The following is a 24801-nucleotide window of genomic DNA, read 5'->3' as shown; positions in this document are numbered from 1 at the left end:
TCACCATCATCAAATTTATTTATACCCATCTGGCTGGATTGCTTCATGCTTTTGTCAAACCAGGGTACTTGGTGCAATAAAAGTGACCAAGTCATTGCTTCTGATAATAAACATTTATACAACAACACATTAATTGTGTCACAGATATGGATTTATGATATTATTCAGTGAGATCACTTAGATTTGAGAAGAGTTACAGGACACCACACACAAATTGTACCTTTTATTTGATGGCTACTTTGGTGCAGTATAAATACTTTGAATGTCTCTCAGGAAGTGAGAGGAGTCTGTATCCCAAAGTGATACAGAACTTCGAATGCTTTTTATAATGCATTTGTGTAGTCAGTAAACACTGAACAACATTCAATTCTAAACGTGCCACTGTCAGAATCAGGGTTTTTGCTTACTTAACAGCCAGTTTCCCCTCTCCATGTTTATCAGATCTGCAATATGCAATGAGGTAAGGTTTAACTCTCCCCTTCTCTGATTATTGCAGAAATTCCCACAGCAATTAGTGTTAGCAAGTGATCCTAATGGGATCACTTTCCCCATCACTAATTACCATGTGGGAGAAGGGGATTTTCCTTGAGATCATGGCTGGAGCAGGAAGAAAAAAGCTCCCACTTTGCATTATGTGGTCCTGGTAAAAATTAGGGTCCCCCACTGCCACTTGCTATTAAATAAATGAAAGCCATGGCCATGATTGGCAGCTGCATATTTTTCATCACATGTAGTTAGGACATGCAGTCCTATCCTCTTTCATGCTTTACTGATGGGCTAATTCCATTTGCCATCCAGCCTACATAGCAAGAGTAATTTTTCCAATCTGGAGAAAAGGCTACCCAATCTGTCAAGATTCGTGCTTTGCCTCATTTTCCACGTTTCCTGTTTAGTGTGAAACCATGCAACTGAGATGGTGGGATTGGAAGCACTCTTTTGGATGTATTGTTGCTTGTTCATCTGTTACTCTTCTCACCTGACAGGTTTGACAACCAATAAAGAAAACCAGCAACACATTTCTTAGACGACGTGGCGTTCTTTGGTGCTTTTCCCTTTTTACAAAGGAGAAGCCTTTTGGATCTTTGGTTATAAACAGAGAAGCCTCCTGCGCAAGAGTAGGCTGGATTTCAGATGTCTTTAATCAAAACGCAACACTGCAGCAGTGGAACCGAAACATGAAAATAATAACCTGAAGCAGCTGTCTAAAGTGCTTTCGTTCACAATTAGAGCAGCTTGTCCTTCTCCCAAAATGATGCAATCTCAACTTTAAATTAAACATATTTCCATTTAAAAATTTAAAGGAGACTATAAACCTTTTATAAAGCAGACTGAAGATAAGGAAAGACAAAGGAACGGAGCATGTGTGCATGCAGCTGTGTGCGCACATACAGAGCAGCTCAAGATGGAACATTTTAATACTTCTCTTTGCAAAAGGCAGTTAGCTTCAGAGCTAAGCCCCTATTAGCAGAGATGTGGCAGATCTAGATTTGCTTCCCAGCAGCCACCATTCACAATGCTCATTTGGCACACTCCTTTGCAGTGACTGTGTATGTCATCTGTTTTGAGGCAGGTGGTAAGATAATACTGTGGAAGTGGGTAGGAGTGGTTCGGCCCTTCATCTTTCCCTGCATGGCTCAGTCCAAAAACAGGATGGTCAAGTCTCGTGTAAAATACCCTCTATGCCTATGAAGTACCTCCCACAAATTCAGGAAAACTGACAGTCCAATTCCTCCCCATTTTATAGGGAAAACAGAAACAAATCAATGCATTGGTTCCTGGAAGATAAAAACTAAAACATTTGTTTCCTGGATTCCCTCCACTGCCCGCCAAACAAACAAAACATTAGCAGGAGACAAATGTTGGTGCCTCACCAAACACTGTTACCGGATAACCCTCGCATGTTTTAACAAATCTTCCTCAAGTCTCAGTGAAACAAATAAAATCGTCCACAGTAGCAATGTTTTGGTAGACTTCACCGAATCCACTTTATTTAACATGAAGCATCTACTATCTGCAGTACTTTTAGTTAATTCTGAAAGAGCACACACATGTTAATAACTTGGTAACTGTTAAGATCATCTGTAGTTTGTGTAAGGGTCATCACAGACAGTTCACCACTGAGCTTCCACATCATCTCACATCGCCGAATGCACAGAATTCAGATTTAAAGAAATCAAGTGATATGCGTGAATCAGGGCTATGTTGCAACTTATTATTAAATAAGTTGAATGCTCTGAGACTCCTTAATGTCCTTCCTTGATTGATCTCCTACCCAATCTTCTGGTGTTGACAACATTAATTTAATGAGGTGGCAAATTTTAGAATAAGGTGCAGGAACTAACACCTAACTCTATAACCATTTCAGAGCATTTTTTTCATTCCAGGTGGACCACTTGCTGGCTTATTTACCACCAATTTCTCTAGCACATTAACACCTGCTAAATCTGCTGTCTATCCTGTCCATATTTTCTAATCCAATGAGTAGTCATGGATAATGTTCACTCTCCACCCGTACATTCATAAAAAATAGGAAATCATAATGTGATTACACACATCCTTGGGATCAATTCTATTCCATTTACAAGGTATTTAATGGATGGTAAAGTATTTTTCTGTGCGCATGTTTTCTTTCCCACCCAATGCAGATACTGTTTTTTGGTGACAATCCCATTTTGTTGCTATTTAGAAAAAGCAGCAATAAAAGGAACCATTACTGCAAAACACATTTCTGCATAAATTTGCAAACGCACCACACACTTGCACAATTTACGAAGCGATCTATCATCTCCCTGTATAATTTGCATTTATTAAAGCCAATTCCTTCCACTATCATGGCTCTCCTCTCTTGCCCATGTGCAATTCTATTTTCAATCTCTTGCTTTAAACTGTGCCTCCACCACCCCACTTCATACTTCACTTATATATGATTAGCCTTTTTCATCAAACCAAGAATACTTTCCTCAACGTCTGACTGCAATATTCAGCATACTTGGAATAATTCATTCAGAACTCAGCGCAGCTTACTTCAAAATAAACATTTTTTTAAAAAAGATTAGAGGCATTCAGACCTACTAGAAATTAAATATCTATCACATGCACACGGACACCCACACATGTAGGCGCATATACACAGACAAATGGAAGCTCTGCTGCCCCGCAGCTATGTAGGCCTTGTAAGTAATTGTCATTAATGCAATACAACTGAGGAAGACCCCAATGATCCATTTATAGGGCTGGGATACAAATAGGTTAATAAAGAATTCTATTTTAAAACCACATTTTCTCCTGTAATTCTGAACTGAAGGGAAACTAGAGAAATTAAGTCCAATTAAATCCACTATTTCTAGTAATATAACTGACAAGAGCGGAAGAGAAAATGAGCCTCCAATAATAGTGAATTAAAATGAAGTCATAAACCTTTCCCAAATCTGTAACTTAGACCAGGAATGGGAATGTCCAGCGTGAAGCCAAATTAGTTCTGCCAGGGGCTTTAATTGGACCCACAGGGTTGTCCCCCCCCCCTCCAGCCATGCCCATCTTCCCCACATCTGAAGTCAGTTATGAGACACGTATAGCTGCAGCTGCAAAAGAATGACCAGGAGCATTAGAACAGGGGTAGGCAACCTAAGGCCCATGGGCCACAAGTGGCCCATGGGGGTTGTTTAACCGCCCCACGAGCTGCCCGCTCGGCGAGTCCTCGCGCACTGTGCTAAACTGGCACAACGCGGCATGGGGACTCGCTTCTGCGGCGCCGGAAATCGCGTCTGCGCAGACGATGGAAATCACAGGTGTGCGCGCTCACGCGCAATCTGGCCCATGGAGGTAAACCTTGCCAACCCCTCCATTAGAATGTGCTCCCCATTGGGTACCATTCAGCATTTTCTAATATGGGGCCCAATGCAGGCTCTGCTTGGATCCGCTTTACCCGTGAGTTCCCACTTGGGTTTGCATTGGGTGATGAATTTCAATTCAATGCTGAATGCAAGGCCCAACTGGGCCTTTGCAGACATGGGTTGGTTGAACTGGCACTCAGGCAAGCTGCAAAAGAAAAGGGGGAGCTTCCCACCATGTCATGACAACAAAGGAGGAAAAGAAACAATGGAGAGATCAACCTTGATTCTTTCCTTTTAAGTTACATGATGTCATGGTGACACCAACTGAATGGCAGGGTGGCAACATTCAGGATCTGTCCACAAGCTGGATCCTTCACCACCCCCACTAACCTCCGACATAGACCTACTGATTGGCACACTAATTCCCACTTCCCAAAGTCATTCCATTATCATATTGTATCTGTTGAATTCACCAACAATATGTCAGAATTCTGGGCTAATTCAAGGAGGCCTGCCAAAATTTTCAGTTTTCCACTTTCATGGAATCCTCCCTTTGGAGGTCTCTAAACAGGCTTTACACCCAAGTTTTAGCTCCCACGATACCATGCACTTGTGTTTTTAGAATACAATTCACATTCATTCCAATGGGGCTTATGTAAGAGATGTGGCCTACTCTTCACATCACTGTAACCATAGCTCAGTACCTCATCTGCTCAGAGATGCATGCTTCCCTACTCAATGCAATGATGGAGACATCTTGGTGCTTGCAAAAGTTTCTGTGCAGAAATGCTCCCTTCACTGTAGTAAATAAGGGGAAGACCTTGTCATGATGTGACCCCTCTGTCTATTGATTGGTGTCCTCACTTCAACAAGGGGATTTGCTGGATCAAAAGACAAGGAAGTATTAAAATATTTTTGTTAGCCTTCTGAATGAAATGTTAAGGCTTTTCTGTTAGCATTTCCTGATTTTTTAAAAAATTCCAATTCATGCTCTTCAAGTGGAAAGAAGTTCAATCCAGTCACAAGATCCAAAATTAGCATTTTATTCAGAACATTGGGGTCAGGGGTGTATCATTTATATTCTGGTACATAATACAGAGGCAAAGCTGTTGTCAGACGTCTCTCTGGTTTAAAAGCTCTTTTTAACATACTGTGTAATTGCTTGAGCCATCAGTATCAGGCTATCCCTTGAGTTTTATCTCTCTGTCTTCATTTTGTTTGCTTGTTTTTGGTACAAATTATGTAAAACATTTGTGCTAAGAACTTTTCTCCCTCCCCAAACAAATAAAAACAAAAACAAAATAATTAAAAAAACCCAAACCTTGAGTACTCTAACTACAGCTCAACAATTGAATCAATGTCACTTGTTTGCAACCTGTTTGTAAATACTTTATCCATAACGAAAGATATAAACATGCAAAAACCTGAATCCATAGTCCAAATAATACATACACATGTTCGGAAGTCTCCGCACTTCTCCATAGACTATGCCAATAAAACATTATGTACACATACCATTTTTTTACAGTGAAGTGGGAAAAAAAGTATTGTAAAATGCTTAAAAAAATGTGTATATGGATTAAGACCAAAATGTGTCTAACATTCTATCATAAGAAAAGAAAATCAGTTCTGCTACAAACTGGTGATATGAAAACTCCCTTTATTTGCAACCAGCTGCATAAGTTTTAGAATTTTAGTGAAAAACCCTATCATCTAAAACTAGAAGTATTGTACATTTTTTTTTTCATTTTCATGGCCTTCTCCCCCCTCCTCCCCCAAATAACAAAATTTCCCCATGAGGTTTTTTTTTTCTTTTTCCAATTTCCTTATTTTAATAAAAGCAATGCAATGTAACAAAAGCATGTTGAAGCATATTGGTGATTGAACTTTCTCCCCACCCCAATGTGGTTTGTCTCATCTTTTCATAAATCAGTACCATTTAAAGCCTTAAACATAAAACTAATTCCAATCTGAAAAAGGTACAAAAAGGCACATAAAATCCCAGTGCTTCTGTACTGTAAAATTCAAGTGTAACTGAGCTCAATTGTTTGTTTTCCTTTTTTTTTCCAAACAGCATTGGATGACTGATATTCCCAGTGAGCCCAAATAGGTTTGCAGCCTATGCCAAAGCCTTCAGCAAGCACTTGTGCTAGTAGACTACAAAGTTAAAGCCTAGCTTCTGTACGCTTGTTGGGAATACCAGTGGAAAGGTTTGTACTTGTCCAAACGCAACATCCAGCCATCGCCTCCTCCACTCGTCGGGTTCAGTCATCACCTCCTCCGTACATATCAGCAAGTTTCTTGAAACGTGGGCCCCAATCGTTTAGGTAGTCATAGTCTTGCTCACCACCACTACTCGAAGAGTTGAGGGAGCTCAGTGACCCAGCTGTGGAGCCACTGCCCTCGTAGTCAAAGACTAGAAGGGAGTCATAAGGAGGGGCTGTAGGGTCATTGTCTGCTGCTTTAAGTCCCTGTAACGAAAGATAGAAAGGAGGGGAAATAATGAAGTGGAGATAGCACCCCTAGGTCATTTCTACACTTGCATTTGAAGGGAAAGGGGACCACCAGGGAAAATGCCATTTCCCTGAACTTGACTGCCCCCCCTTGATGAAGAAGAGGAGAATGGAGGCCTTTTTTGGACTATCTGAAAAATCACTACGGTCAAATGAAATTGCGGGCAGGATTCGAAATAGGAGCAGCAGAAGAATTGCATTAGAGGGATTTCTGTAACAGATAAGAGCTTGATATATAATGCTGCAGAAAATGGTTTGAACAAAAACACTGGCGGTGTGGGTGGGAAGTCAATCCACGAAACAATGTAACTATTTAATTTGAAGTCAATTTGTAAGAATTGGGAAATTCAATAAAAATTGTATTACGAAGAAGAGGAGGAAGGGGGAAGGGAAGCAACTGCAGGTATTAACAAGTTTGTGAACAGCTGGAAGTGTCACCAGGTAATGCGAAACCCTTTGCTTTTGATCATGTAAACACAGCCACAGATACGCCAGCCAACATCAGTAACACAAGCACAAATCCCGGCAGCTCTCAAATTATGCTAATTCAAGCAGCCTGGATCTAGAGATCAAGCAAAACCTATCAAATATCGCAAACTCAGCGTGCAAAGCTCCCATGGTCACCTATTAAATGAAACTGTCAAACAGTCGTAACGGGCACTCCCAGGGATTCAAATGAACCTGATCAAATGCTGCATCCAAAGACATGCACAGGAGCAAAAAATTGACAGGCTGGTGCTATTGTGTGGGTTCAGCACCAGCAGCAGATGTGAGAAGATGAGCTCAGGGGGAAGCAGGCTGGGTCAGCAGCAGTCCTAGCACTGATTGAAGTGTTGGAAAGAGCCTCTGTTAGTTGCCTCCCACCCCCTCCCCCAGCTCCTGTAATCACTGGCATTTATGTGAAGAAAATGCAGTAGACACAGAAAACCATCTCTATCTGCACAGATAGGATTAGCCATCCACTTTCTGTGAGTCTAGATGAAAGGTGCTGGCAAATAAATAGCCCTACATTTGTATAATGCCATCTGGATCTAATTCATTAGTTTATGCTGTTTAACACAGTGCAATTATATGCATTTTCTTCTGGATCTATTGTTCCTGATTCCCACCCCCCCATATAAACTGAAGCAATGTCAAACAAGGGAGAACTCACGTTTGTAAGGCACAAACTGAGAAGTGGACAAGGTCATCTGGCTAAAGCTCCAAAAGCAAACAGAGGGGCCAACCTCTCTGGCACATTTGTTTTTGAAAGCAAATCACAAATGCAAATGGCTAAGAATTCTGAAAAGCATTATAGCAGCCTCCAACCTCGTGACTTACAGAACGTTTTTACTACAGTTCCCATGAGCCGCAAGCTACATCATTCTGGGGGTCTGTAGAACTTGTAATTTAAATCACATCAAAGGGCATCAGGTTGGGGAAGACTGCATGATAGCAACCTGGTGAATAAGCACTGCTGTGCTGGCCTGGAGTGCGAGGTCTCATTTCAGTCCTGCTGCCATCACTACCAGTAAAGCCAGCTAACCTGGCTCTAGAATGGGCGTTTAAGGCTTCAGCAGGCAAATGTATCTTTTCTAAGGTAGCAAGAGCACTGTTGTGTGTCAGCCATCTACATCAACAACGGACAGAGCAATCTTCTTAAGTCCTTTCAAGCTGGGAGTTAGATTCTCTTAGTTCAGCATCTACCGCTAGCAGATGATGATATAAAACTGCTGGTGCTATAGAGTTTATAGGATAAAACTGCAATGAAAAATTCAATGTTCCAGAGGCTGCACTTAATGTGCAAACTGTCTGGTGGAGAAGAGGCCTCTGAAAGGCAGTTTTACAGAGACTCTGCTGAAGTTGCCTCAAATTTGCATTTACAGCAAAACAAGCATTTCATATTCTAAACAGTATAAATTGGTACCTAGATTTAACACTGGAGCACTGAAAAAGGACAACTTAATTTTTCATAAAATCTGATCCATAAAGTAAAGAAATTGGCAAATAGCCATCTGAGAAATAGGTTTTTTACTTTGTTGTAACCAGAACAATCTTCAATATACAGCCTAAAGGCTTTACATTTCATACCTAAATGCAGAATATAATTTGGAAATGAAGAACAATTGAATAATTTGAGCTGTCTACTTCAGTTGCTATGAGTGACACGAAGTTCCATTTTATACTGTCAAAAATATACAGGTAGGGTGATTGGATTTCCCATTTGCAGTCTGGGAGGTAGAGAACATGCATCTAAAATCCCAAAATCTAGCTGAACTCTCTTGAATCACATCCAGCTCTTTGCTCTTAAAGCACCTGTATGCAGTGCACCTGGTTCTCTGTAGTTTAATTTTATATCTGTGAGGAAATGCCCAGTCTGCTTGCCTGCTCTCTTTGTAGACTTGCTTGCAGTGACCTTCCCTAACATCATGGTTTTTTAATATGACACATTTGTTCCAATATGATTTAGCCAGCTTCCCTCTTCCTCAGCATTTGGTCTTACATGTCTGCTAACTAAGTGCTGCTGAAATGTGTATTCACTTTCCCTTCAGTCTCACTAATTCACTGTAGAGGTGATTATGTTAGCCATTAACCACCATTAACGTTCATTGTTTTGTTGTTAACCCTCCTCTCACACATTTTTTGCTCCCTGTGACTTAGCCAAACACACACAGAAAGTATAGTCACTGTTTACATCTTAATGTAAAATTTATGGTATTTATTAATGTAACCAAAAAATGGGCATGACTTGTATTTTGTGAACATTAAAAGGTGAGCTTGATGCATCTATTTTTGTAATAATATTTATTATTTATTATAAAATGATCAGTTAATTTTTCTATCACCCTGTTGGTACTGGGGCCTGAATTAATAATGCAAACTGCTTATTTTTTTCTGGACAAAGTGTGTGTGTGGGTTGCGCAGTGTGTGCAGAATCATTAGCACACCCTACAAGCTATGCCTTGAACAATGTGAATTGGATTTTTTGGGGGATGTGTTGAGTTGTGTCATAAACACAGTGCCCTGAAATTTGTCCCATTCTAGAACGAAGTGATCTATTTGGAGGGCTCGGGGTGGGGAAAAATCCCACCCAAAGCCTGTCCCTGCCCCAGTCAGCACCCCTATAAGATTCAGTTTATCTTCATCACCACCACAACCCATTTATCACCAGTTCATCTTCAAAGTCAGTGTGATTTACACTTCTGGGAAGGACTCTCCTCAAACAAAAAGCATTTTATGTATAAATCCAACTAACATTAATGACCAATACCAGTAACTCCAGGGAGTGAAGTGGCTCAATGAGTTTTCAGCCTGATTTGAAATGTCATTAAAGACGTACTGGCTTGGGAATAGTTAAAATTTGTGAAGTGCAAATGTGTTGAATCATAACTGGAACCAGTATCAAGGATCAGATTGCATCCCTACCAGAGACAGGAGAGTCAGTAGCATTTTAGCTTTGCACACAAAAATCCCCCCTCTGGGACATGGCCAGGAAAGCCCAGCACCATGGTCATGTCAGTAGCACTTCAGTGATGAGATTTCCCATCACCAGAAAGGTTGATCTCCATTCTGTCATGAGCTGAAGCCTGGGTGAACAGGAGTGACTGAGTGTGCATGAGTTGGACCCAGGAAATCCTGGCAGCTGCTGAGGTCCTCTAATTGGCAGAGCAAATTTGCTGAAGTACTTGATTGGCACCATGGAGGTCAGGGGTGTAGCCATATGCATACAGCTGATGGGAACTAAATTCTGGTAACAGCAGCATCATATTGCCTAATCAACCCAGTCCTTTTGTTTAGTCAAAGGCACACCTTGGAAATGGGCTACTTTTGTAGCCCAGTTTTCAAGAATAAGTGACATAAAACCAACACAAGACTACCTAACTGTGATCTTATACTTAAAACTTCTTCATATTTATGTTGCTTGCCTACAGTATTCGCTTTCATTTGCATTAAAGTTCTTATTCAATGTTATGTTGCTTATTCATGTATTCAATAACAGAAATGCAGGGCAATGTCTATGACCACCCAACATTTTTATGTTTTAATTTATATTCAGATTACTTCTTCTGTTCAATATTATTATAGTTTCCAAAGCACTATGCACAAAGAACAGATCAAAGCCTAGTTCCTCAAATCGCATTCAAGTAGGCATTTACACACACCATAAAATTTGGTCAATGGCAAAAGTAACATAAAAAGCACAAGAAACACTGGTAATCCTACATAGCATTGCCTGTATAGAGATATATCCTGGCTATGTATTAATGCACAAAGGCACTTAAAGCTCCACAGCAAGGCAAGTGTTTAAAGCATTTATGTAACATTAATTTTGCTATCCTCACATTAATCTTATTTGATGGAACTTTTGGTCTTTGTAGAAGTACTGAATTTCCTGTTTTTGGAATTCAAAGGGTGATGTGTGAGGAAAATAAAAATGAACTTCCTGTGTTATGAATTGGAATTAATACATGAATGTAGGCTAAGCTATCACTTTGCTAGTCTATTTATTATGTGGAACCCAGTGAATAATCCCTCTTGGATATATTGTGGTTAAGACTGATAACATATTATGAATGTAATTAATATCAGCACACAAAAGTTAATTGACGCATTTCCCTTTTTCAGTTTGAATGATTTAATTAAATTTCCGTGTGCTTAAAAAGAACCATATTTATGTCTACCAAACCAGATAATTTTCATTGTATAAGCAAAAAAAATATTATTCTTCAAATGTAAAAGCTATTATTCATTGTCTGCACAGATGGTGTCTAATAGGTGCTAAAATGAATCTTTGTTTCTCCTCCTCTCCTTATTTTACCTCGTTAATGAAGTCTCCAATGTCCCCAGGATGAGGAGCTGCTGATCTGACCGGATATTGAGGTTCTGCATGGATAGGTCTTTCATCAAGTCGTCTTATTCCGACAGGTTTGATGGCATCTGGTTCTATAGTGTCTGGTTGCTGGAGCTGACTTAAATCATAGTCCTGTGAAAGTAATAGGCAATCACAATGTTTTGAGAATTTAGCAAGGGAAATTCCATTCCTACAAATGAATGCATATATTGAGAATTATAAAACCAATTCAGAATGTATCTTGAATTTATCTTCATCTCTCACACACATCCATTTAGAGTAAAACAGAATGCTTATTGCCTCCATAGTGTCCCTGTCTCCATTTACAATGTCATTCCAGTTGGCTGCTTTGTGCTACACCTCATCCATTTTCTACAGCAAAACAGATTCAGAAGTAGCATTCATCTGTGACTAAACAATTTGCCTAGTAAAATACCTATTTAATATATGCAGAAAGTTGCCAATATTGACTCCTCTGTAACACAAATAAAATGCTAGACATATTCATTCTGAAACACAAACAAGGACAGAACTGTGCAGTTCTGGATAACACATTTGGAGAATGGCAAAGTCCTGTAGATGCTTTTGGACGACATGTTCCATCAGCTCCAACCAACACTGGTTAAGGATTTTCTTGCAATGCTCAGAAAACAAAAAGAAATCACATTTCTAAAACTGCGTATAGCCAATTATTTTACCCTAAAAAATATCTGTTGTGGTCTAAATGTTTTGAGAACTGAAGCATGAACCTTAATGAACAGCTTTCAGTAATTAAAATACTCATTCTTCGTCTCTGCTTTTATGTTACTGCACAAGCTCCATTAAGTTTTTCCCCTTTTATATTTTACACTAATACTTCTCCAGAAGAACTATTCAGATTTAATCTTAAGGGCAAATATGATCTGTAGATATTGAAGCATCCAATGGTCTCTGATAGAATATAGATTTCAATGCTCTGTTCTTCACTCCGAAGTGAACTATTCCATTATCCAAGGCTGCTGCACTTAGCCTAGTATAAAGCAAAACTGAACACTTTTCAACCCAGAACCTGACTCATAACATTGATGGGATCATGGACCAAACACCATGAGTTTATAAGTCCTTTGGTCTCTATTATTTGCTACAGATGTATCATTATTTGCTAGAGATGCTCAGTGGAAGAGAATGAGAGAAGGAAAAGCTGGCTTCCTCCCACTGCTATGACTCATTTTCAGATTCGTCATTCAACACACACATTATACTAAGTGCTGGTAGAAGCCTCGATTTAAAGGCAAAAAGCATAGTTTCTCCTAGTGACCATCTTCCCATGTGGTTTTCATGGCTCTGTACCATCTCTGAAAACAAGCACCTTTGCCTGTGATTATGCTAGTGAAGGATAGGAGGTGAAGTGAGCTTATTATCCCCATTTAGTACTCCCAAGTGCTCTGCAGCCAACTTTAATTGTTATTTAATGATTATGTCTGCCTCCAGAAGGATCAAATGGAAGTTGGGGAAAGCTCATGGAAGCAATCAATAACCCTGCCTTCTCCTTACAAAGGAAAGAATTAGCCTCTTTTGATGCTCTGGGTTGCTGCTTCCAAACACATAGAAATGTGTAAAATGTGATGTTCTGTCTTGCATCTGGAATGAATCTGAAATAAGTTGAGAGCCCCGGTTTTGGATAGTGGGAAAGTATTGGGAAGAAATGTCAATATTTGGGTCCAGAACAAATCTTGTTGCTGGTCTCAGTATATGCACACAAACACTTTTCTGTATTATTTCTAAGACTTTCTATATCCCCCAACCCATCCCAGTTTCCAGCTGTTTTCTCATTGTGCTATTAGTAACTATGAGCCCATTTCTCACCTGGTCTTCTTCTCCACCACCTTCTTCATCATACTTCAGGATATTGTCTCTTACATCATCTTCAGGGTCAATGAGCAGCTGTTTGGCCTGACGTTCCTTATCACGACGTTTCATCCACACAACAAACAGCAGAACCAGAACTATAGGAGGTGGAGAAGAGCAAAAGCAGATGATATTAGCTCGTTTTCAGATTACTACTGTTTTAAAAACACATGGGGACCCTGTGGTCCTTCACAACTTCATTCATCCCTGATCACTGGCCATGAGGCTGATGGGAGGTGGAGTACAGTAACATCTGGAGAGCCAAAGGTTCTCAATCTGTTTTAGAAGATGCATGAAATTAGTAAATTCAATACTAATGGCTGATTTGCATTTTAAAGATCTCAAGCAGGGTAAGGAGAAGAAAACTACTGGATGCACATGTCTTTGTAAAGTCTAAATGGTCAAATGCAAATCTGACATATACTGTATGTTGGTGACTTGTGAAAGTCAGTTGATAGTTCATGACACTCAACTAGTGTGATGTATCAGTGGAGTATGAGGAGCCCCAGCGAAGTCTTCAGAGATTTCCTACTCCCAGCAGAACAGCTTCTTCCAGAGTCTCTGGTTAAGGGACCAACTTCTCTCCCACCCACGTCAAAGCAGCACAGGGTTTATTGTGTCCAGCCACAAGACAAAGCTAAACACTACTATCTATGATACACAGTCCTTCTGGTCTTTGAAGTAAAGATACATATGTACAGAGAGATGTACTAACGCTATCACCATTGTAGCTATATAGGCTCCAGTTAATTCTGAATCTGATCCCTTGTGAAGATAACTTTCAAAAAGAGGCCATGAACTGAAACTCTGCCATGGAATGATCAACTGCTCACCATTTCCAAATGCAAAGAAATCACCTTATAGTTGTGATGAAAGCAGTTCAGAAGCTACAATGAGTGTAGAAACGAAGCAAACTAGATAACCCATGTGATGGCCTGCCACTCATGGAAAACAAAATATTCCATTAAGGGGTTACTAGCTTCAGCATGTCAGTGGCGATCACAGTATACTGTGGATTGCCTTTTCCCACAAGAACCAAACCAGGCTTTGTGATTATAATCTGAGGCCTTTCTTTGTGTGCCTCCTCCATGAGAAGTCTGGAGGATGGCAACATGAAAACAGGCATTTTCTGCAGCTCCCTGTTTGTGGAATGTTCTCCTCAGGGAGCCTTGCTTGGCACCTTCGTTACATATCTTTAGGCTCCCAGGCATCTGGCTAATTAAATAGTCCATGGCCTTTTAAACTGGGGGGGGGGGGTAATTGTTTTCATTTGTTATCATGGTGTGTATTTTTGTGTTTTTATATTGTGAACCGCCCTGTGACCCTCAAATGAAGGGTCCTATAGAAATTTAATAATAATAGTTCTCGGCGGACCATTAGTAGACCATCTGCAGACACACAAATCTATAGCCTATCCTTTGGAAAGACCCTATCAGTTGAAACATGTGTCTTTGCATCTTACTTTACGAGGCACTACATATCACTGGTCACATGGCCCCAAGACTTACCGAGTAGTATGATGATGCAGAGGAGAATTGCAATGATGGCCCCTGTGCCGAGCCCTGCACCTACAATCCTGTCGGCATCAGTGCAGTCTCCATTTAAATCACATTGGCAAACTTTCACCTTCAAAATAGACGTGCTGGACTTGGGAGGATTCCCAGAATCTGTTATTATTATTGGAACGTCATAGATGCCAGCCTCAAGGTACTTGATCCTCAAAGCCAGTTGGGCTCGGTCACCTGAACAAGAAAACAAGCTATGTAAATATGCTTTATGTGGACATGAAATGGCTGGAGAAATGTCTGTTCTAGGACCTCTTTCAGAACTGCATCTGAAGTTATTTTCAAGTGCACTTCTACCTAAACATAGGTAGTGGCCCTCAGTTTTCCACTAAGTTATAGTCATGTAAGAAAACCAGAGTATGTGGATTCTAACCTTTTAAGTTAGTCTCTCTGATGCCACAAACAGAATTAGGGAGCAATCCTAAGTATGGGGAACCAGTGTTAAGCTGGCATAATGAACACCAGTTCCAAACTCTGCTCACAATCTGGGCTACTGCTGGCTAAGCCAGCCTAAGCCAGGTAGAAGGAAAACAAACCTTTAAAAGAGAGTTTGACTTACACCACCCTTTTCGCTTCAATTAAATTACACTGGGTTGCCAGGTCACGTGCCCAAGCAGATGGGGAACTAGCTACTGAACATAACCCCCAAAAGATGCAAATATTCATTTATCAAAAAACCAATGCACATTACCACTAATACGAATAATGGTCCAGTTATTCCTAACACTGGAAGGATGATGTGGCAGTTCAAAGGCAAAGGGCCCGGCATTTGGATCAATGTCATCGTCTATGGCTGTGATGTTTGTTGCATTGGGTTGCAGTGTTTGACAAGTTGTGGCTTCTTGAGGATCCACTCGGGGAGCATTATCATTGATGTCGAGGAGATAGATTTGAAGTGTGCCAGTCCCACTCATTGGAGGGATTCCTTATAGAACAAGGAAAAGTAACATTAGCCTGCTTTCTACTAAAAAGGGGTTACATTAAAAAGGGGGTTACATTATTTATTGCACATATACAAACACATGGATTATGAGTGCGCATGATAATATTAATTATATAGATTTGTTGCAAAGCGTAACTTTGCTCTGCAAAATTAGGGTTGTGTTGAAACTAGGAAAGGGCATGGGAACTCTTTGCAAAAGATTTTCACCTCACTGCAAAAAATACTTTGTGGAATCACAGAATCGTCAAGTTGGAAGTGACCCTGAGGATCATCTAGTCCAACCCCCTGAAATGTAGGAATATTCAGCTGCCCTACACAGGGACTGAACCTGCAACCTTGGTGTGATCAGCACCATACTCTAGCCAACTGAGCTATCAAGCTTCCAACATCGACAATTTTTCCAGAGTGGGAGCAAACAAGTGTGATATTTCAGAATAAAGGCAAGTGAGCACAAAAATAAAATGGAAGCTTGGTATCTCTGATAATGAAAAAAAAGCAGCTGGCTGGCACTGCAAACAATAAAAGCAACACCTGCCTATGAACAGGAAATAGCAAGCAAGCAGTTCAGACTGCTGCTGGATGGGCCACACTATTAGGTTGCAATTGTGAGCTCCTATGCAGCATGGGAAGGTAAGGAGACATCTAAAGTGTGGGGAGAATGATTGGAGAAGAGGCTTTAGGTGGCTACTGGCAAATCAAAATAAAGAGCAAGTATCAACAAAGGTGGACAACCATTTTGCCCTCAAGGGCCATATGTGGAGGTCAACAGGTGGTTGGGGGATGTGTTGATGGAACTGGCTATAGGTGTGGCTTGTTACATACACACACACAGCCTTTACCTCTCCCTTCCCCCTCCCTCTTAAAAAGTCCTCCAGCATGTTCCTATGCTGCTTCTCTCACCTTTATGCACTTTTCCAAACTGAGATAGGCACCATAGGTGCAAGGGAGGATGAGCCTTGGGAACATCCTCAGTTGGAAACATACTTAGAGCTGAAGCTGTTGCAAATGTTAGTCTATGGAGTTCTGCACACTGAGGATCTGCAGTTGAGGGTAAGGAAGGTGGCCAAGGGATATGCAGGGGGACAGGGAGGCCCAGAAGGCTGCAGGTTGTTCGCAACTGATCTATTTAACACCTGTACAGAAAGAGTCTTTTGTGTACTACACTCTATTACGATGCTATACTTTAGTGCGTATTTATATCAATATTTTAGCGTGCCCCCCTCTGGTGAAAAAAATGGTACAAGAACAAGCAAACAAACCTTTGATATTAGGTACATACCATTGTCTGAGGCAAGGAAAGTAGCATTATACATGTTGTTTTTCACGTGTGGTGACTCTCTGTCCAGAACACCAATTGTTGTTACCTGACCATTAATGGAATCAATCTTTAGCCAATTAGCAGGATCTGAGAGTTTTGAGTACCTGCAGAAATTTAACAAAAACACACACACCACATTGATTTCCAATGTGCTTTATAAAATGAAGAAGAGAAAAGAAGGGCTCGTCTCAAGACCAGATGGTTGTTAAGGATTTATACAGATTCTGCTGATCAAGAGTCTGCCTTTTTTTTGCATTCCTAGGTATACACACTGGGTGAATGCTGTATAATATTTAAAAGACTTGCCTTGAAAGCATTATATAACTATTTTACATAAATGTTACATCACTGGCTATCTCTGATGAATTATTAAACTACATTATTTGGTTGTTTTGCAAATACAAACCCACTGCATTTTGATATAAATACCAGCTGCTTGGGACTGGGTTAAGGGTTAGTGGGACTCCAATCCACAAAGTTTTTAAAAGCCCTCATTTACACATAACCTTTCTGCTCCACTGGAACACATTCAACCTAGACTGAACCCAACTGAAAGACAGTGTGATGTTTCGAGCAGCGCTAATGCTTCAAGCAGGTTCCTGGCAAGGAAAGGTGAAACCATAATATGGAAGGAGGGAAAGGTGACAAACAAACAAAATTAGAGAAAGATGGACTAATGGAAGAGAAGTACCTAGCTCTTAATGTGCTTCTTTGTAATCATGGCAACTTTCTCAAATGGTATGCAAGTTTCCCCTATTCAGGGGAACATGTGCAAACATACATCCAATCTCATCCCATGGTTCACATCAGTCTGATCTGATAAACCACTGTGTGGCTGCTACAGTATGTTCGATTAGGTGCAAGAATCCCAACACCTATATACAAGGTAACAGAGCAGATGCTGGCCCTGTTGTCTACCCTCTAAGCCTTGCAAAAGAACAGGCATGTCATGCTAGGGCTACTTCACCGGTAGGGAAACCAGAAGGTAGCATATCCTCCGACCCTGTTGCACAATTTCTTATGAAGCATGCTAAGCGTTCAGCTGCACAGACTAAGCAGCTGTTGGAAATGGCTGGAGATAATGAGGACATTCATGTATCTGTCCTAGAATTCCAACTCAGCTGGCTGTTAGGTATTTAAGCAGAAGGCAGCCTAATTAGCATGACGGCTAACCTGTTTAAAGTTAATCCATTTTGAGGCTTGCCATGCTATCAAGGCCCAAGATGACACAGGGGGGGCATGCAGTGAGCCAGTGGAGAGAACAGACTTCGGAGTACTGAAAGCACCGAGCCTTGCTATTTCCAGCCCCCCACATTTTCTGCAATTCTACCCAGGGTTTGTGCAGGTGGGCACACTGGACTAAATGCAATGGGGCAAACGTTGCCTTTTAACTGCCTTGTTCTGGATTTGTTCAAGGCTCATGCATAGAGATTTTGATGCACAAGGTTCTCACGTACAGAGATTTATAAAGGTATAAGGCCGTTGCAGGCCCTACTGTACCTTAGAGTAGTCTGCTGCATGTAACGATCAGGGTCCTGAGCAGTGAAGGACGTTAAGACCTTGCCAGCAAGTAGCCCTTCTTCCTGACGCACGAGCTTTGTGACTGGGACAAAAATCGGGCTCTCATTCACATCAATAACTGTAATGGATACAGTCGCCGTTGATTGAGGAGGATGCTGAATTCCTTTTGCCAAAGGCACTTGGTTTTCTGCAGCTACTGTCAGTACAAACATCCTATTGGTCTCAAAATCAATAGGCTGGCAAAAGCAAAATGAGAACTATGTTAGTGGTTGCATTTGTCATGGGGCTGCAGAATTTTTCAACATTTTAAGCAGACAGTTTATCAGACATGTTGGGGGGGGGGGGGGGTAAAAACATTTATTTATGGCCTACAAGGAAAATATTACTTGCAGCTTCTTGAAGTAATTTCTGTCTTTAGGGAATTGTAACTGAAAACACAGGGGCCATGAGCACTGGTCTCAAACTTGCTCCTGAAAATTAAATTGCCTCTTCCATTGTGTTGTGTCCTCCTTCAGGGCTGCACTTCCTGGGGGGGGGGGGGAATGCTTGCCCTTAGATCTGCACTGATTTTGATGGACCCTGGGTATTAAATATTCTGCTATGTCTAGGGGTATAACAAATTATCATTAATATTTGCCTTTTTTCAGACAATGGGATTTGCAAAATGAAACTTTAAAAGCAACCTAAAATATACCTAAAAACAAACTTAACTACTTCAGAATCCTGTAAGTTTCTTTTAGATTATAACTGCATTATGGCACCTTGGGCTTAAAGAACGGCTGAATATATTTTCTCCCTACACAGCTTATGCTGCTGAAATCAAGGCATGGAAATTTTTCATGGAAACTGGCAAAGGATTGCTTACTACAATACATCTCCATCAGGAATCATTAAACTGGATTAGAGCTAATAAGGGCTTAGCACTTCTCTTGGGAGATTCCACAACATTTAATTTATTTACCTAGTTTTACCTCTTTTTTGCCTCTATTCTGACAGTTTTAAAATAAAGAATTTAATTTGAAACAAACTGAGCTGCTGCAAGCAGATTATACTCTGGAGGCTTTGATTTGCTTCTCTTTGGTTTGATTTCAGTGTCTCTGTTCTGTTTTCCATTTCAGAGCATTCTAGTTTGGAACTGCGAGTACATCATTTGCACACAAATACAAAACACATCATCATGTGCTTCTTATTGGCAGAACCTGATACAACTGGTACCCTTGGAAATGTGCAGCTACAGAATCTAGAAACACGTGGAACAATGGCTGTGGCTCTCTTAGAGCATAATTCACATTCCACTAAAAAAAAAAAAATGTATTCAATTTTCATGGTTCAAAAATATATATTCTATCGAAAATCATAAGGATGCCTATAATATCCTACTTATTTGTAATTTTCAATGCTTGAATGCTGGCATGAGCCATAAGAGTCCATGTTGAGATGATAATTTAGGTGTATGAAAATACAGAAGGTCAGAGGACTGTTCCCACTATCATACACAGACATGTGTAGATGATATCAACAGCAGCAGCAGCAACAACAACAACAGCACGCACACACACACACACACACACACACACACACACTTTTGCTGCTTTTTAGCACCTGAGCATGTACAAATGCAAATGTAGCCTTTAAATACTGGGCTGTAGCCTTTTAACCATTGGTCTTCAGAGGTTCAAACTACACATGATAGTGGTAGACTGGCTTGTTAAATTGGTGAGTCTAATTTTAAGAGCAAAATCAGCTCTCAGATGGAGAGGGCTGTTGGTTTTCCTCTCCAATCTCTGTCATCCAGACTCCATCCCTTCAATCACACTCTGCTAGTGGAAGGAAACACTAGTAGGCCAAAAAGAAAGAAAGAAAGAAAGAAAGAAAGAAAGAAAGAAAGAAAGAAACCCTGAGGAGAAGGACTGTGGTGCATTCCTCTCACTAAAGCATCAATTTTGCTCTTTAACTCTCATTGGGACAGACTTGGGTTGAAACAAGCGTGCACACACGTTTGATCTTAAGCAGCATACCTTTGCATGCAATTAACTTCAAGCAAGTGCAATATCTGAGTCACAGAATCATAAATGTTTACAAAGGGCCAGAAACACATCAATCCTATACTTCTGTTCAAAATCAAGGCCCTGATTACATCAGCCTCTTAGAAGTGAAACTTTATAATCCAATTAATAATTGCTTGATAGTACACAGCAAGAGAGGACAGAAGTGCCTGGCATGCTCTGGTCCATGGAATCATGAAGAGTCGGACATGACTAAACGACTAAACAACAACAGTAACAACACAGCAAGAGCAAAGTAGGAGCGGCTCACATAACCTACTGTTGCTTGGTCTATATGTCCATGATATATCAGTTAGACTTCTTTAATGAAAGAGGTAATACTCAAATACCTTATTCATTTGGAGATAGTAATATATGCTATTGGAAACGGTTTGGGTATATACATTTTAAAGTTTAATTTAACTCAGCCTGAACATTCCATTTAGCAACAGTGCAGTTTTTAAAATTCAAAAACTACTCTAACTGATATATAGGTCTGCTATGAGATCATTTAATCTACTTTCTGCCCTTTGAGGCTGTGTAATGAAATCCACCATCAACAAAACTTCCTGAGCTGGGGGTGGAGACTGGTGGAGCTTAAAAAGTTTTGGTCTCCTGCAAATAAAAATGGATAACATGCTCCTTTGAACAGTCTAGTTAGGTTCTTAAAAAAATTATAAGCTAGAATGACACAATGCGTATACCTAGGGAAGCTTCCAGAAGATGAATGCCACCCTCACCAGAGGCAGGATATACATATATTTTAATATCTACTCCTAATCTGCCTTTTGGGTTTAACAGCCGGAGCTGTTTAATACTCAGCGCTCTGCCATTTATCTGCATCTGCTTAATTTGGTCGATGGCATAACTTACCTTCACAACAGTTACCAACCCATCATTGCTGTTTGGATCAGTGTTGATAGTAAACCGGCCTGTGGGATCGCCACCAGTCATTCGGTACATGGCATTCCAAGCAGGAGTGTGTGGCTGATCCTTATCAGTCACCGTTAGATTAGCTACTGTAACATCCACTCTGTTTTCAGGGACTTCACCATAGAACTGCAATCATAAGGCACACGTAATGACATGTATGTCATTGGGCACAGGGGCATCATGCAATCTTTTCCATATCGCTGCTAGTCAGCAACACTGAGGGTCCCCAGTTTCCAACTTAATTCACTCTGGTTCGAACGGTTTTCGGTTTGTATGGGTAATTGGGTTCAACCCTTCTGTACAGGGGAACAACCCGACAGACAGCTTCTATCAAGTGGCAATGTGAACATATCATTCTCATATATAAATAGAGAGGGGGGGGGAGAGAGAGAGAAGGTGGGGGGAGGTTTTGCTTTACAGTTAAATGCTGTGCTTTGAGCTGCATTTACTATGCTCTAAGAAGTAGCTAAGGCCTTAGTTAAACCACTGAAATCCACTGGGCGACCCAATGTCACAAACATATTAAATCCATTTGGCTGAATCAGCAAGAATCTTTCTTAAGTAAAGGCTATTCGTACACTTCATCCCCTTTATCACAGACTTACAATCATGGCAGTGAACTCTGGAGGATTGTCATTGACATCTGTCACCGTGATGACAGCAGTTGCTGTGTTTGAAAGACCATATGTTGGATTTCCTTCCATGTCTGTAGCTTGAATTATTAATGTATACTGTTGTACTTTCTAAAAAACACAAAATGACACCACCAGGAGTTACAGACAGAGCTAACACTCTGAGAGGACAGCAGGTGTTCAATAAATTGTGCTTTGCTATGCAACGAGCTTATCACGCTGCTCATTCTGGTTAACATCACTTGAACTAAGGGTTGCTGGATTTCCAACAACGGATTGCATCTAACCACATTCAGCTCCGTGAATTTTTGTTTTGGGTGATTTATAACTGCAACAAACCACAGTCTTCTTGACTAGCAAGCAATCACCACCCTGTCCCTGTTTGGGAACACAAAGTTTTGATTCTGGATTAACATTTAAAAAATACAAATGCTGTGTAGCAAATTCAAACCTAATCAGGGATGGGCACTAAAAAAAAAAAAAAAAAATGGTTCATGAGTGCTGAGGCTGGGAGGGCACATTCTTGGGCAAATGATTCAAACTGCCAAGGCTTTGTTGTGGGGGAACTTGAGGGTAATGTAGCGGCAACTTCTCAGCATCACTATGGAAACCAGCACAGGCAGGGCTAACAGAAACAAGTTACTGGAAGAGAAACCCAAATCCAAATTATTTCCACAAACATTCAACATTAGGAACTAGATAGTCCTTCTTCTTTGACAGCACCGCCAGCTTCAATTGTTTTTTGTTTTGTTGAAAACAGCCTTTGGTATTAAGAATGCTTATTCTTACATTATTGTTGGGATTAAGCCAGGGCCTGGGGCTCACCCTAACCCTGAAGCTAGAAGTCTCTCTGTTTAAGGATTATACTTTTTGTTTCTTAATATATTTTTAAAAATCATTTTTTATAGTATTTCCTTGAGAGACTCTGATAATTCATTTGGTTTTTGCTGATACTGTATATTGTTAAATGTAAATACACATTACTTCCCCCACCATTTCTGATTTGGAATTCAGCATTTTAATGCTTTTCAGATTGGTGGAGTGATATTATTGCAGAGTTCACTTCATCTTCCAAGCAGAAAACTGGTAAACGATAAATGAATTTTGTTATTACTCTGAACTGTTACTGTCTTGAGTGCTTTACTGATGGAGCAAAAGAGACTTTTGTGAAAATGAACGTATTTAGAAAAAATAAATGTCTTTCATTGAAAATGAATTTTTCTCTCTACTCCCTGCACCAAAAACCTTTTAAATGTTATTTCTTGATAGAATGAAGTTGATATTTTCATTTGTCAGCATGATAATAAAACAACAAACTTTTTCCCTGCCCTAAAGAGAGGCATGCATTAGCAAGGGTTGCCAAGTTACTTCAAAACTTCCCTTTGCTCCCAAGTCTTAGGTTGCTTATTCTATGAAGTGTCCGTTCTCTAGGCATGCTTGAAAGCACATTTACCTTCCAAGCAAAAATAAAGATAGAATAAAACGGAACAGGATTTAATGTATACAGAATTTTAGAAGCTGCTATAAAAAGTAATAAACCATAACGAGAAAAAGAATGTGATAAATATCTGCAGTTTTGCCTTTCAAGGCCGTTCATTTCTGGCTGACCTAAATGGGTGCAGCTAGGCTGGACTGTGGCTCAAAGAGGTTTGGCTTGCATGTTCTTCACAAGCACACAGAACGTTGTGCACTGGATTCGGCCCACACCTAAATCCTGGACCGAGTTGGATGGTCCCAGACAATTTGAGTACACAGAGCTATGGATTGCTGTGAGTCACTGGATGAGCACAGAACAATCTGTGGCATCAGGCTGGAAGGAGAGGCAGGCAGGGAAAACCGCGGGGAAAGAGCAGCATTTTCCCAGAAAATAGGCACAACTCTCTTTTCTGCCTGACAGCCTGCATCTTGTGGAGTGCAGGTGTTGCTTTGCAAGAGACTTTCCTGCAGGAAAGCCACTTGCAAAGCAGCACTGCACAGGATCAGCTGATGCGCGAGTGGATTAGATCCTGCACAATGCTAGTACTTTGCTAGTACTTTCCTTTGTGTGCAGGGAAACCGCTTGTGAAGGAGCAACTGCTAGCACTGCATAGGCTCAGATCCCTCTGTTTAACAGCTGTTAAGTGGGACCATCTGATCCTGTTTGGTGCCAATGCACCGGCCCTTGATTCTGCCCCTGCCAGGGAAACTGTTGTTGTTAAAGGAGGAAAATACAAGACACGTTTCATCAATTCAACACTGTTGACATCAGGACTGTCTTCACCTGCATGAAAATGAACTAAGCCACACACTGAAGGGAAGGCAAAACTTCTGTAGGCTTCTTTACCAGGTGGCCTTGCACTCAACCTGGCTATTACGTGGGATACGTAAGTTGTACCAATCCTTCAACTCGGTTGCACATCAGTGGTTTCCAAACTCCCCCTACCCCTGATGAATTGCTGAGTGTTTTGTGGAGCACTTAACCATTTTTCTGCCTGTTGCAGCAACTGTAATGTGCTGAGCCAGATGCTCCATGATATTTAATTGTATTTTCATTGCTTCTCTTATTTCTTATATTTTATTTTATTGCATTAAATTCAACAGAATTCAAATTGCAATACAATACAATAAAATATAAGCAAGAGAAATAAAATAAAAAATCAATAAGGGTATTTACCGAAGGCATGCCATGGATCACCTAAATGAAGCTCATGGAGGACTTTTAGATCACTGTTTGGAAATCCCTGCTCTAGGAGATTGACAATACAGCCTCAAATGGTCGCAACCAGTGTTAGTCCTACCCA

General features: G+C 40.5%; 1 protein-coding gene across 3 annotated transcripts in view; it reads right to left on the bottom strand.

Annotated features, from left to right (window-relative positions):
• Nucleotides 1-4860: 4860 nt before the first annotated feature.
• CDH2 (cadherin 2) overlaps nucleotides 4861-24801 on the bottom strand; it is a 121442-nt gene continuing 101501 nt past the window's right edge. For all 3 annotated transcript variants that reach the window (XM_081014410.1, XM_081014411.1, XM_081014409.1), the window contains exons 8-16: nucleotides 21995-22132; nucleotides 21330-21515; nucleotides 18391-18647; nucleotides 16852-16994; nucleotides 15321-15554; nucleotides 14573-14806; nucleotides 13023-13162; nucleotides 11145-11309; nucleotides 4861-6304 (exon numbers count right to left, since the gene is read on the bottom strand). In XM_081014410.1, the coding sequence (XP_080870536.1) occupies nucleotides 6098-6304; nucleotides 11145-11309; nucleotides 13023-13162; nucleotides 14573-14806; nucleotides 15321-15554; nucleotides 16852-16994; nucleotides 18391-18647; nucleotides 21330-21515; nucleotides 21995-22132 (1704 nt within the window). In that variant the 3' untranslated portion in view covers nucleotides 4861-6097. The remainder of the gene's footprint in view (nucleotides 6305-11144; nucleotides 11310-13022; nucleotides 13163-14572; nucleotides 14807-15320; nucleotides 15555-16851; nucleotides 16995-18390; nucleotides 18648-21329; nucleotides 21516-21994; nucleotides 22133-24801) is intronic.

This window comes from Podarcis pityusensis (assembly GCF_964106645.2).
Source record: "Podarcis pityusensis genome assembly, chromosome: 7".
Taxonomy (NCBI): domain Eukaryota; kingdom Metazoa; phylum Chordata; class Lepidosauria; order Squamata; family Lacertidae; genus Podarcis; species Podarcis pityusensis.
This window is presented reverse-complemented; position numbering and strand designations above follow the sequence as displayed.